Source organism: Punica granatum, chromosome 1 (genome assembly GCF_007655135.1).
Source record: "Punica granatum isolate Tunisia-2019 chromosome 1, ASM765513v2, whole genome shotgun sequence".
Classification (NCBI taxonomy): Eukaryota; Viridiplantae; Streptophyta; class Magnoliopsida; order Myrtales; family Lythraceae; genus Punica; species Punica granatum.
In genome coordinates, this window is record NC_045127.1 from 50,211,558 (window position 1) to 50,224,460 (window position 12,903).

The following is a 12,903-nucleotide window of genomic DNA, read 5'->3' on the forward strand; positions in this document are numbered from 1 at the left end:
AAAAAATCTACGATAAAACGCTATATTCCTTAAGAAGTTGACTGGACTTAAACTGAATTAATCGAATTCATTTCAACTTTTAAATATTAAATTGTATACTGAAAATATATATTAAAAATAACAAATAATTTTCCGTGCAATTTTTCCAAAGCAACGGTAATTACAGGAGGACAGCCCATCATCTCCAATACAGAATAAATGAACTGTAATGAGAGCTTTGATTATAGGATATAGCCCCAGAAATGCGCATCCGCTCAACCGCCCGCCACTCCGCGTGGGTTACCGGGCAGCCTAAATCTCTCCAGTCGAAGATCTGGACCGTAGAAACTGTAGGCCCGCCACAACCTGACATCAGTGGTCGACACGGATTGGCCAACATAACATCCACGCGCCCACGCGCGCTGCTAGCGCGAGTGGCCGGGCCTTTGGCACCATGGAGATTTCAGATTGTAGTTTTTCTGAAAATCCAAGCATTAGATTAACGTCTTTGCTTTTTGCCCACTCTCTCTCTCTCTCTCCTGTCCCTCCCTCCCTCCCTCTCTCTCTCTCTCTCTCTCTCTCTCTCTCTGTTAGGGTTTCAGAGTCGCCGCTTCTTCTCCAATCTCTCTCCCCCCCCTCCGTCGGATCGGTTATTGACAAGCTTTCCATCTCCGAGTTCACTCATCAGCTCGGGGTAAGTGCCCTCTCTCCTCCTCTCCGGCTGAAGCTTTCAATCGTTCCACTGCGCTTCGCGATCAGGTCCTTGATTGTCGATCTGCTCGTTCTGGTCTGTGGTTTCCTGAAATGTTGCGCCATCTGAGGTTGACCTAGTTGCGTTTTAGTCAATTGAGCTCGATTTTGTTTGTTGGTATTGGGGGGAAGTGTTCTCACTTGCGAAACAGTAATCACTCAACGGTGATTGCTCGAGGTTGTGACTCCAATCTGTGGAAAATTTTGTGCTTTGATTTAGTTCTTCTCTTCTATCTTTGCTTTAGCAATGAAATGGCAGCATATCCTGACTTCGTATGGGATATCCTGTGCTTGCCCTCAGTGATTCGTCAGTGAAGTGGATCCGATCAGTGGTTTATTACAGTGGCTCGATATTGATGGGATAGGGAATCCTTGCCTACACCAATATTATAGTTTTTTTTTTCAATTACTTCTTAATTTATTCTGGTTTGGAAATGATTGGATTTCGGTTCTCTTATCAGTTAGAATTTATGGTGCCTCTGTAGTGAAATCCATTCAATGTGGTCTTTCTTCTTGTAAATTTTAAAGCTTTCAACTTTTCAAAAGAATCTTTTGCCTTTTGGGTTGTATCTAGGCCACTATTCAAACCTCGACTCAGTTCTGGAACTGATTTTACTGTATAATTTCGGAAAATGATTGGTAGTTTTCTCTGCTTTATTGAAATTGCATTAGGTACAGTGCTGTTGACTGCTAATTGCTTTGAGGTTCTGATTAGCTGCTTCATGTGGTCTATGTCTACCATCCAGAAAAAAAAGGAAAAAAATTTCTGTACTTAACCTTCCATTATGGTCTTATTCTTCTGTCCTTTCCTATTACCTTTCTGATGGACCTTTTATGATGATTGTAGACAGCATGGCGATGGAAATCACACAGATCCTCTTAAATGCGCAAGCAGTGGATGGAGCTGTGCGGAAGAATGCCGAAGAAAATCTAAAACAATTTCAGGAGCAAAACCTCCCAAGTTTCTTGTTTTCACTAGCAGGGGAACTGGCTAATGAAGAGAAGCCTGCTGAGAGCCGTAAGCTGGCTGGTTTGATTCTCAAGAATGCTTTGGATGCTAAAGAACAGCACAGGAAGTATGAATTGGTGCAACGATGGTTGGCTTTGGATGTTTCAGTGAAGGCCCAAATTAAGTCCTGCTTGATTAAGACGCTGTCATCTCCCTCTGGCGATGCTCGCTCTACTGCATCTCAAGTTATAGCTAAAGTTGCCGGTATAGAGCTGCCTCAGAAGCAGTGGCCGGAGTTGATAGGAACTCTGTTATCAAATATTCATCAGTTACCCCCCCATACCAAGCAAGCCACGCTTGAAACTCTCGGATATATCTGTGAAGAGGTGTCCCCAGATGCTGTTGAGCAGGATCATGTAAATAAGATACTTACAGCTGTTGTTCAGGGTATGAACTCATCCGAGGCCAACAATGATGTCAGGCTTGCCGCTACACGAGCTCTATACAATGCCTTGGGGTTCGCTCAGGCAAATTTTTCCAATGACATGGAACGTGATTACATTATGAGAGTTGTCTGTGAGGCCACACTCTCGCCTGAAGTTAAGATTCGGCAGGCTGCTTTTGAGTGTTTGGTTGCTATATCTTCGACGTACTATGAGAAATTGGCTCCTTACATTCACGACATCTTCAACATCACTGCGAAGGCTGTTAAGGAAGATGAAGAGCCTGTTGCTCTTCAGGCAATTGAGTTCTGGAGCTCTATCTGTGATGAGGAGATTGACATTTTAGATGAGTATGGGGGTGATTTCAGTGCTGATTCAGATATTCCTTGCTTTTATTTTATCAAACAGGCCCTCCCAGTCCTTGTTCCGATGTTGCTGGAGACGCTTCTTAAGCAGGAGGAGGATCAGGATCAAGACGAAGGTGCTTGGAATATTGCAATGGCTGGAGGTACGTGCTTGGGCCTGGTTGCACGAACAGTCGGAGATGATATTGTGCCACTTGTTATGCCATTTATTGAGGGGAACATAACAAAACCAGATTGGAGACAACGAGAAGCGGCAACCTATGCTTTTGGTTCCATCTTAGAAGGCCCGTCTCCTGAAAAGCTTGTACCTATTGTTAACGTTGCTCTTAACTTCATGCTCAGTGCTCTGATGAAGGATCCGAGTAACCATGTTAAGGACACAACTGCCTGGACACTGGGAAGAATGTTCGAATTCCTTCATGGTTCAACTCTAGATACTCCAATAATCACTCCAGCAAATTGTCAGGAGATTATCACTGTTCTCCTGCAGAGCATGAAAGACGTTCCTAATGTTGCAGAGAAGGCCTGTGGGGCTTTATATTTCCTCGCTCAAGGTTATGAAGATATGGGGCCATCAGTCTCCCCACTGACTCCATACTTTCAGGATATTCTACAGGCCCTCTATGGAGTGACCCGTCGAGAAGACGCTGGAGAGTCTCGCCTTCGAACAGCAGCCTATGAGACTCTGAATGAAGTTGTGAGGTGCTCTACTGATGAGACCGCTCCTATGGTGATGCAGCTGGTTCCTCTCATCATGATGGAGCTTCACCAAACTCTTGAAACACAGAAGCTTACGGCCGATGAGAGGGAGAAGCAGAACGAGTTGCAAGGCCTTCTCTGTGGTTGTTTACAGGTCATCATACAGAAATTGGGTTCATCTGAGGCCACAAAGTATGTCTTTTTGCAATGTGCTGATCAGATGATGGGCCTTTTCTTGAGAGTTTTCAGCAGCAAAAGTGCCACTGCTCATGAAGAAGCTATGCTTGCCATTGGAGCCCTTGCCTATGCAGCAGGCTCCAATTTCGAGAAGTACATGTCGGAATTTTACAGATACCTTGAGATGGGGTTGCAGAACTTTGAGGACTATCAGGTCTGTGCTATCACAGTCGGTGTCGTGGGAGACTTATGCAGGGCTTTGGAGGATAAGATCTCTCCTTACTGTGATGGAATCATGACCCAACTTCTTAAAGATTTGTCGAGCAATCAGTTGCACCGATCTGTAAAGCCGCCCATATTCTCCTGCTTTGGAGACATTGCCCTGGCTATTGGAGAGAACTTTGAGAAGTACTTGATATATGCGATGCCCATGCTTCAGAGTGCAGCAGAGTTATCAGCCCACACATCAGGTGCTGATGATGACATGACGGAGTACACCAATTCTTTGAGGAATGGAATACTCGAGGCATACTCGGGGATCTTTCAAGGGTTCAAAGGCTCTCCAAAGACCCAGTTATTGATGCCTTATGCACCTCACATTCTTCAGTTTTTGGATAGTTTATACATGGAGAAGGACATGTGAGCATATCTCTGATCTGTATCCTCTCTATACTTATTCGTTTCTGGAATTAAATTTAAATATCCTCCCTTGTTCTGACTCAGCATTTTGTTTTCTATAAGGGATGATGTGGTTATGAAGACGGCAATTGGGGTCCTTGGAGATCTGGCGGACACCCTGGGTAATAGTGCAGCTCCCTTGATTCAGAATTCGGTATCAAGCAAAGACTTCCTAAACGAATGTTTGTCATCGGATGATAGCATGATCAAGGAATCCGCTGAATGGGCGAAGATGGCAATCAGTCGGGCTATTTCTTTTTGAGAGGGGTCCGCTGGCTTCATCTTCTTCGTACATTCTCTCGAGTCCTTTGCATGCATTCGGGTGTGTCAAGTTGGGGTCGGACATTTGCATATCATCTCATGGGTCGTCTGGGTCATCACCATTTTTGGGCGCAGAAAAAAAGCATCGTCGGGATTTTGCCATCAGGATCACGGGTCTCATCCTCATCATCATCAGCAGCGTGGAGTCTTCATCTATGTCTTCTTTCATTCTAGTTTTATAATGTCACTGTTTCTTCTTTAGCCATGAAGAGGAATTGGGTGGTGATGGCCCATGCATCTATTTATCTGCTGACTTGGCAGATAAGTATATGATGAAACTATATAAGATACTGCGGAACCTAAAACCAAGTTATAGGTGTGGGAGGAATGATATCTAAGAGGAGACCCCATCAGACAGCTTTCAATGCTTTATACAGTGGTGGCAGTTTCTTGAATCCAGGGTGGACTCGGTGCTGAAGATTAGTTCTTCTGGAGTCGGGGGATCTATAGGAGCATTTATGAGGCTGCACATTTTCTTTTCTTTTCTATGATTTTTCATCATCCCGGTCGCCTTCGTCGTTTTGATTTGCTCGTCTCCCTCACCAGAATTTGGTGTCCAAAGGTATTTGCATTATTCAAATTCGTCATAGAGAGTTTGGGTCTTTCCTTTGAAGCCTCTCTTTGTACTCATTTTGTATACACTTGCTCAGAACGTGGTGTTTGTTGTGAGAACCACAGAAAGGTCCAGGGCATTCATAGCATGCATTTATTCATGTCAAATCCAGTTTCATGTTCATTATTACATAATTCTTTTCTTGGAAGAAAGTCGATGTTCTGATGTATGCTTTCCCGGTTTCTTTTACACAGCTCTCTTAATTATCATGCTAAAATCTGTTGATGTCTTCTCCAATCCTTGGGTATGGGTTTCACTCATTTTGGGGTATTAGAGTGTGTTTATTCGGATTGTGCATGTTTAGGTCTGTGTGCAGCATTCATGTTAGATCCAGTTCCTTGTTTCCTGAGAATATCGAACACGCAAGAGATGGTTACCTGTGTTTGTGCATCCTGTCCATTGGTACTGTTCAGTCCTGGAACCAGGATGTCGGGAAGTTGAAGGCTACGGGTTTTGTATAATTGTTGTTGGGCGTTGTTTTGAAGTCTGGTGAAAGATTTGGTGATTTATTTGCTGGTTCTAATAAGGTCCAGTCTAGTATGTTGCCGGAAATGAGATTATTGAAGAAATTTGTGTAAGTCGAGGGGTGAATTTTCCAGTCGTCACTGTACAGAATAAGATTGTTCATACAGTTTTTGAATTGGAAAAACAGGAAATGAATTGATGTATATTGAACTTGAATCTGCCCTGGAACTTATTTATATCAGCTCCTTAATAGTGCTGGAAACTTGTGAAGGTAACAGACCATTGCCTTGTGAAGAGTGTTCCAGAAGGCTCGTGCGATTCTGACTGTCGTATATCCTCGATCGATGAAGCCTCAAGATGCCCAATTTATGGTAATCAAGAGGAAGTGGAGACCACTCTGGTGGACTCGATGGTGGTAACTTGGAAGTAGAACTCTCGACGTGTTATTCCCAACATTAATCTACGATCCGAATAATCCATTCCTACAGTAGTTAGATAAGGACTACGTGGAAAAGAGATCTTGGAGCGATTCCGTGATTTTCGAGCTGACAATCCTTCCAGAAAGAAACCCGCCGATCGTTAGTATCCCAGATTAGAGAGCAAATGCTTATGCTTATTGACTGGCTAGCTGGTTGAAACTGGGTATATTGGAAGGAGAACAGATACACTTCTTCCATTAGGAGCTCAAGCTCTGAGCTTATGATGACTGAATAATGGAAAGGTTGCCGTTCCATGTTAAATTTTCCAAATAGACATGTTTGAACGAACTCTGATGGTCTGACTCGTTGAAGTCTCACCATATTCCGGTCCATAGTTCCGAATGTCATACGCTTCTTACATCTTCAGACTGGATCGATGCTGGTCTCCAATGGCCTCCCACCAGTTTTTCTGTTTGCTCGTATTGCACCATGGAGAATCACTGCAGTGGAAGAAATGGAAACCTTGAGTTTGATCAAACCTTAACCTAATCACAATATCCAGAATATAATATCTTCTGTACAGATGTCACATCATTCATTTGTATAACCGGTCTGTTGGAAATAATCAAAATTTGTTTCGGATTTACTCTGCTTTTTAGGTATATCAGAATTTTGAGCTTTTGTTTATGTACCTCTCTGGTGCAGCCTCTCAACCATCACAGTTCTTACCGTGGGATATTCCGTAGCTAGTCCGGTGTGTTTCAACATCAAGTTTGGTTAGTGAAGTTTAAAAAAAAAGGTTTTGTGTTGTTCAATGCAGTTGATGGTCTCATTCCTTGTCCAAAGCCTCACAAGAATTGAGTTGCAGTGTCGATGTCGGTTTTCGGAAAGAATCCATGGTTGTCTAACCGTTCGTTTTGCAGAGAATCCTCCTGACTGTTATTGGGCTATGCTTCATACATGATGTGTCACCTCCTCATAGATATTTTCTGGAATGATATTTGTTCTACCACCAAGCGGCGAGTGCGTAACTTCTTTCTTGACTGTCTGATTGTTCAAACGAATTACCCGATCATCATCTTTTCGGTTTATTTTCCAAAAATAGTCAACAACAGTGGAATCATCATTCATGTACAGATTGCTTCAATCACTCTGCCAACCAGAATCTACTCTTTGGGCTTGGAATCTGTGATGTACTACCTAATTCCGTTGGTTTCTATCGACCCGGTATCAGTTTCCAGTCGTTTCATTTTCATCTGCTTAAATATGCGGTTACAACTTTCTATGAGAGTGCTTGTTCCATCTCCATCCACACCTAATAGCAATGCAACTTTACATCAGGGATGCTGGATACCTGTGGATCAAAAGACGGCATTCATCTCGGAAGTTAAAATGTAATTCCTATTTGGTTTATGGTCGAGAGAGTCTTTTGTTTAGATCATAGCTAATTCTGCAGCTCTTCTCCTTTATCATCGAAAAGTCGTCCATCTGACGACGTCTGCTTTGACCTTGGGCGGTCACATATACTGTCCCCTAGTTATACGGTAATCCTCTCGCACCATTTCCTGTTTGCTCCACCGAATGACGCAGATAGGGCCCCTCATCTGCAACAATTAGTGGGAGAGAGAGGGATGGAGATTTGTCATTTTTCTTGGCAATATCGTTTGCTGATTCACGTACTATGCGTGCATTTACGACTAATTCCAATGAAGCACGAAAGTTACGTGTCGAAAGGAAAAGGGACATCCATATAAGCGCAAGATTAAGGATTTTAGTGGACTGGACTATAACGTGCAGCTCCAATTCCTCAACAGAAGAAAGATAAAGAGGAACATGCTCCTTAAAGGCTATAAATTGATGGAACAGTAGCCATGCATCCTATATCATTTATAGTGGCCACCTTCTATGGTCTTAGTGACTTCAATATCGGTAAGAGGTAAGTTAGGTGACAATCCACATGAATGGTCCTGAAGACAGGGCTCATCGATATCAAGAGATGCGTGCTATGCAAAGCTTCTCCTCTCCGTTTTCAATCAGCAATTATGCAACTCTTAGCTCAACATTTTACTTAGAACAAACATATGATTCAATTACACCTTTTTTATTTTTCGGATTTAAGGAGGCTGGAACTTGCAATCTTGACTGATCACCTACAGCAGAGACAGTTCAGCTGAAACCCAAACATAACATGAGCATCCATTGCTAGGATCTCCTGTTTATTGACCGTGACGCTCGGGTTGACTAGGCGGAGCCGACACAGTGAATAAATGCCAAGAAAAGTATAGAAACGTGACGAGTTGATGGAAGGACTGTGGACCCGAAAATGGTTCGCTGAATTGCTAGGCATTTCCACACAAAGTGTTAGTGTGACCGAGAGAGATTACCAAATTAAGACTTCATCTTTGGACTTGGATACTTCAGTCTTCACCTTCAGTGCTTTGCTCCAAATAGTGCAGTGTTGACTTGTTACTGATGGATACTGCGTTCTCTTTTTCATGAGCATTAATTCCACTAAGTATTTGAGTGCATCTGCACCACAATAAGTATACATATTCTTACATATAATTATATATATGTATGCACGTATCATAGAACGTCGCAGGCACGTCCTTTTGTTTTCTGAGAAAACCATCTATATCGAGTAGTTCTGATGGATCGTATTTTCAAATACGCATTCTTGTCTATCCTACTCTTGCTTTTGACCTGTCCTTCCTCAGCTGTGATTGCTTTTTCTTCACATCAGGTTCGGAAGATTGCAGCCACAGCTGCAGACATTGACAATCGGGTGAATCACGTACACCCGCAAGGCATAAAGGTAAATGCAGCTTCTGTAATTCACTCTATCAAGTGAAAAGAATTAAGCATTTTCTTCCCGGTTGTTTCCTCGTTTCCATTTTACGATCATAGTTTTACTTGGAATTTTCCTGAGCACACGAGAAGCCGAAAAAGGCAGAAGGAAGCTTCCTTATCAGTAATTCTTTAGTGCATAGAATACGCTACCAACACGCAAGTTATTTTCAAACCAGACAACTTGGTACTTTGTAATTATTTTGCATAAGTGGATGGAGGGATTATACTCTGAAAGCAGTAACGAAGAGCACATATTTTTATTCCCCAAATGGGCTACATTATTTGGGAAAGGCATTAAGAAAGGACATGAGCATAACAATTTTGAGGTGATAATCTTTTTTAGTAGTGTTTGGTACTTGAGAACAGCATAGTTTATTCTTAATTTCGGCTAACTTGAGTCAAAAGCTGGATGCTTTTGTCGAGATGTACAATAATTCTGTCCCCTTGTTTTCCTGAAACAAAGCAAGCTTCTGTTCTGTTCTTGGTGATCATCGGATTTTATGTTCAAAGGTTACCGGTCAGATGCATGGAAGGAAGCTGATGGTCGCTGTGAATGCTATGCTGGACTATGAAAAGCCCAAGCCCAACCCGAGGCACGACGACAAGGGAAAGTCCGGGGGCGGATGAAGCGGTGGGGTCCAACCTGTGAGACCCGAGTTCTGTCTGCAGCATATATCGGTGGCACTTCCTAATACTTTTAAGAGAAGAATAAAACGTTGCACATATTGTTCCTGAGGAGTTTTCTTAGGCTTGTGGCCCTTAGTAATCATCGTTTACAGGGCATCTGTTATGATGTTGATAACCTTAAGAACACGAAATAATGCAACCCCATGTAGCTCTTTTCCTTTAGAGATCGATAATGATTGTGCTCCCCTTTGCTTATCTGCTTCCTTCTCTCATGGCTTTCCATAAACAATGATTTTCTTCATGTTCTGTTGTGATCAAAACATGTAGCTAGGTCACCTGTTCCTGGAAACCGGACCGACCCTTTTGTCCTCCCTTTTCGTTTACTAAACTGGGAGCCCAGGGGAAGTGAAACTATATTACTACATGATGCGGCATAACACGTGGCAAATCGGTACCTTGAGAAAAATAAGTTTTGACGACCTTGTTTCTAGGGAAACGGTTTTCGGAGCACAACTCACGCCTTCGGCAGTGAAAAGACGAGATTTAGACCGAATTCCATCGTTTAGGGCCTCAAACGGACATTTTTATGTTATTTGGGCATTTTTACAATTTTAGAAAAAGTTTATGTCTTTCATGTAATTTAGGCGTTTTAATTCCTATTTAAGCTTTGTAAAACCCTAGATTTGAACGTTTTGTTTTTGATCAATTAATAAAAATTGGAGCTTTCGTGCTTTTTGCCTAATTCTCGGATTTGATTCGAGTTGGATGTCAATTTCCTAGAAATTCAAAGAATCAATAGGATTGAAGGTCATAGTTCCGGTATTTTGCGGAATCAACGGTTCTGTGACAGGTTCTGTGCATATACGTTGCGTCACTGCCTTGACAAAGGGTTAAAATATTCTGACTTTATCGGTTAAAATATGATGATGATGTCTAGCTTTTGTTTCAGACTGATAGGGGACATTAAAATAAGGGTCAGGTGATCCTATTAAGTGGCATCAACTTACCAATATTAGCAGTTAATCCTGATCAGGTTGTGGTGCTTTCATCTTGTTTTTGCCAAAACAAGCAGTTCGGAAGCTTCTCATGCTAGATGTCGGGATCTAATCGTGCCCTTTTCTTTTGCCGAATTATTATAGCATATATAGTGCGTTAGCACGTTAGGTGACTTTTAATAGAGCCCGAATTTTTACTGCACTAAGGTTCTTATGGAGGAACATAATGAATCGCAATACAGAGATTCCAACTCAGCGTTATTCTTTTGAAAATTTCCCAGTGTTCTCATGACACACTCTGATTGGAAAACGACGGTCCAAACTGTTTCGTGGATAAAAAGGGTAGCCTAGTCGGACCAGTTCTTCTGGTTAAACGCTTGTTTCTGTGACTGTTGTGACGAACTGGTTAATGGAAATCTGTTTCCCGGTTCTACCAGTTGAAACGGTCACCCCAGTCCGGTTTAAAGACCTGGAAGAACTTGAAAACCCGTTAAATATGATCTGGAGAGAAGGTAAGCTCGTTAGGTTCGAATGGTGAGTTACCGACCATCACATTGATGTCGAACTTATGCTTTCATTTAAATTGTTGCTCGGCCTAATTGGTTAGCAGTCTTCCAACACACATCCACAATCCACCCAATCAAACCAAACGACTCGCTGAGGACCATAAAATGTGACCATAGACAAAAGACAAGAACAGGACCGGCAGAAGGGAAAGTGATCGAATTTGACAATGCATGAAGGAATAACAAACAGTGTCCACCATATTATATAATAATACTAGAAATATCTCAGCTTACATTTGATTTTCGACTTGGATTATGATATTGATTTCATGCAATTATTGTAAGTATTGAAATATATATTGATACGTGGAAAATATATATATATATAAATATAAAAGTAAATGAATAATTTATTTTTTTAAAAATTGATTATAAAAATAATTAAAAAAAAGTTTGAGTGAAAAATTATTTTTAAATGAAAGAGAAAAATAAAATAATAATGATTATATTATTGAATTTGAAAAATAATAAAATTGAGTTGGATAGAATTGAATTATTATTCAAAAATTAAACGGATCTCAGCTTCTGAGAATTTATTTGGCTGTGAATCTTACAGCTGGTCTGTCTCTAAACAAGTAAAAGGTTGACTTATCATTTTCTGCATATCGTCATCATTTGATTATTGACTCCACTCAATTAAAGAAGAGTGAGCAATCAAGAAAACAAGCAAAATCTTATCGGGTCGACCCGTGTTCAGGACATGTTGTAACGATTCAAAACGTCTTTTACAATACAATCCAACGTATCTTTTCCGTTATATTTTCCTTCATTTTTCAAAAGAAAACACGAAAAACTCGAATACTTTCTACCAGACGGGATAGGGGAACCGAGATGACATGCGAATACAAAGGCAAGAGCACAACAATGAATGTGCACATAGCTTTCTAACACAGAAGAGAACACAATACTTGAATGCCTAAGTTGACTTTTGCGAAAAAAGCATTAACTTACAGCTTCTGAAGTTAACATTAACCGTGGAGAGATCGATGGAACTCTATTGGGTGCATGATCATAGAATAAGGAAATGGAAAGCATAATAATGAGGTTAGCTTTTCATATCACCTCTGTTGTTTGTAACCTTGTTTCCTTCATCATCCTTGGACTATGAACTCGAATAAACAAAATGTTAAAAAACCCGAGCTAAGGGAGCTTATGGATCGGTGAATTTTCATACTTTACTCTATTCCCATTCTTCGTGCACGATGTTTCTGCAATTTACCCACATACCGTATAGTCACGGTCTTCGTTCCGATGTAATTCCAGTGAAATATTTCGTGGTAATGCTGATGAAACATTGAATTGGCAGTGAGTCACCACTCAGCAAGTCACGTGGGCTTTCAGAAGTAATGGAGTGGCCTTCCTCAGAATTTCTCTGAGAAGTGCCCCTCATAATGATCTTTACTAGGAGTAGTTTTCCTTGTGTGCTTCCTCTCCCCATTCTTTTTCAGAGTGCATGATTTGATATCAGAAAATTCAATATATCACAATAAATTTATATTCAAATTAGATTGGCCCACAAAAACTCTTTTAATAATGAATTTTCTCCATTCGTAAAATTCAAATTCAAAACTTTATCGAAAAAGACAAAACTTGCATGGGACTGCCTAAATTAATTCAAGTTGGTTTTTCTCAGCCCTTTACTATGGAATGGTACCTAACAATTGGGTGGGCCACGTGTCAATCAGCAGTGGGTGTTGAATAGTTAAGACACCAAAAGAAAGGCGACATATCCCACAAGGTAAGCAGGCCTGTCCCACACTAACCCAAATCGGAGGAGGAGAGAACATGAGACCCTAGCCTTAAATTAGAGAATATGTTTTTTTTTTTGGATTATAAGAGAAGTTGATAATTTAATATTATAAAATAAAAATTTTAAAAATTAATAAAAGAGTATGAATATTCTCATAACGAGAATTAAATATACAATCTTTTAATTAATATGTGAGAGCATGTATCATTATGTTTTTTTTTTCACGATGACTAAAATTTTTTCAATTATAAAAGAGA

The 12,903-nt window shown here is 40.9% G+C and overlaps 1 protein-coding gene across 2 annotated transcripts; it reads left to right on the plus strand.

Moving 5' to 3' along the window:
* The first annotated feature begins 507 nt into the window (after window positions 1-507).
* Window positions 508-5,655, plus strand: LOC116198645 (importin subunit beta-1). Of its 2 annotated transcripts, none has more exons than XM_031528844.1 (3): window positions 508-673; window positions 1,577-4,001; window positions 4,104-5,655. In XM_031528844.1, exons 2-3 carry the CDS (start codon window positions 1,582-1,584, stop codon window positions 4,300-4,302), a joined length of 2,619 nt encoding a protein of 872 aa, XP_031384704.1. In that variant the 5' UTR covers window positions 508-673; window positions 1,577-1,581; the 3' UTR covers window positions 4,303-5,655. The 2 variants fall into 2 exon arrangements, with proteins under 2 accessions (XP_031384704.1, XP_031384711.1); XM_031528851.1 differs by having other exon boundaries at window positions 1,581-4,001.
* The last annotated feature ends 7,248 nt before the right edge of the window (window positions 5,656-12,903 follow it).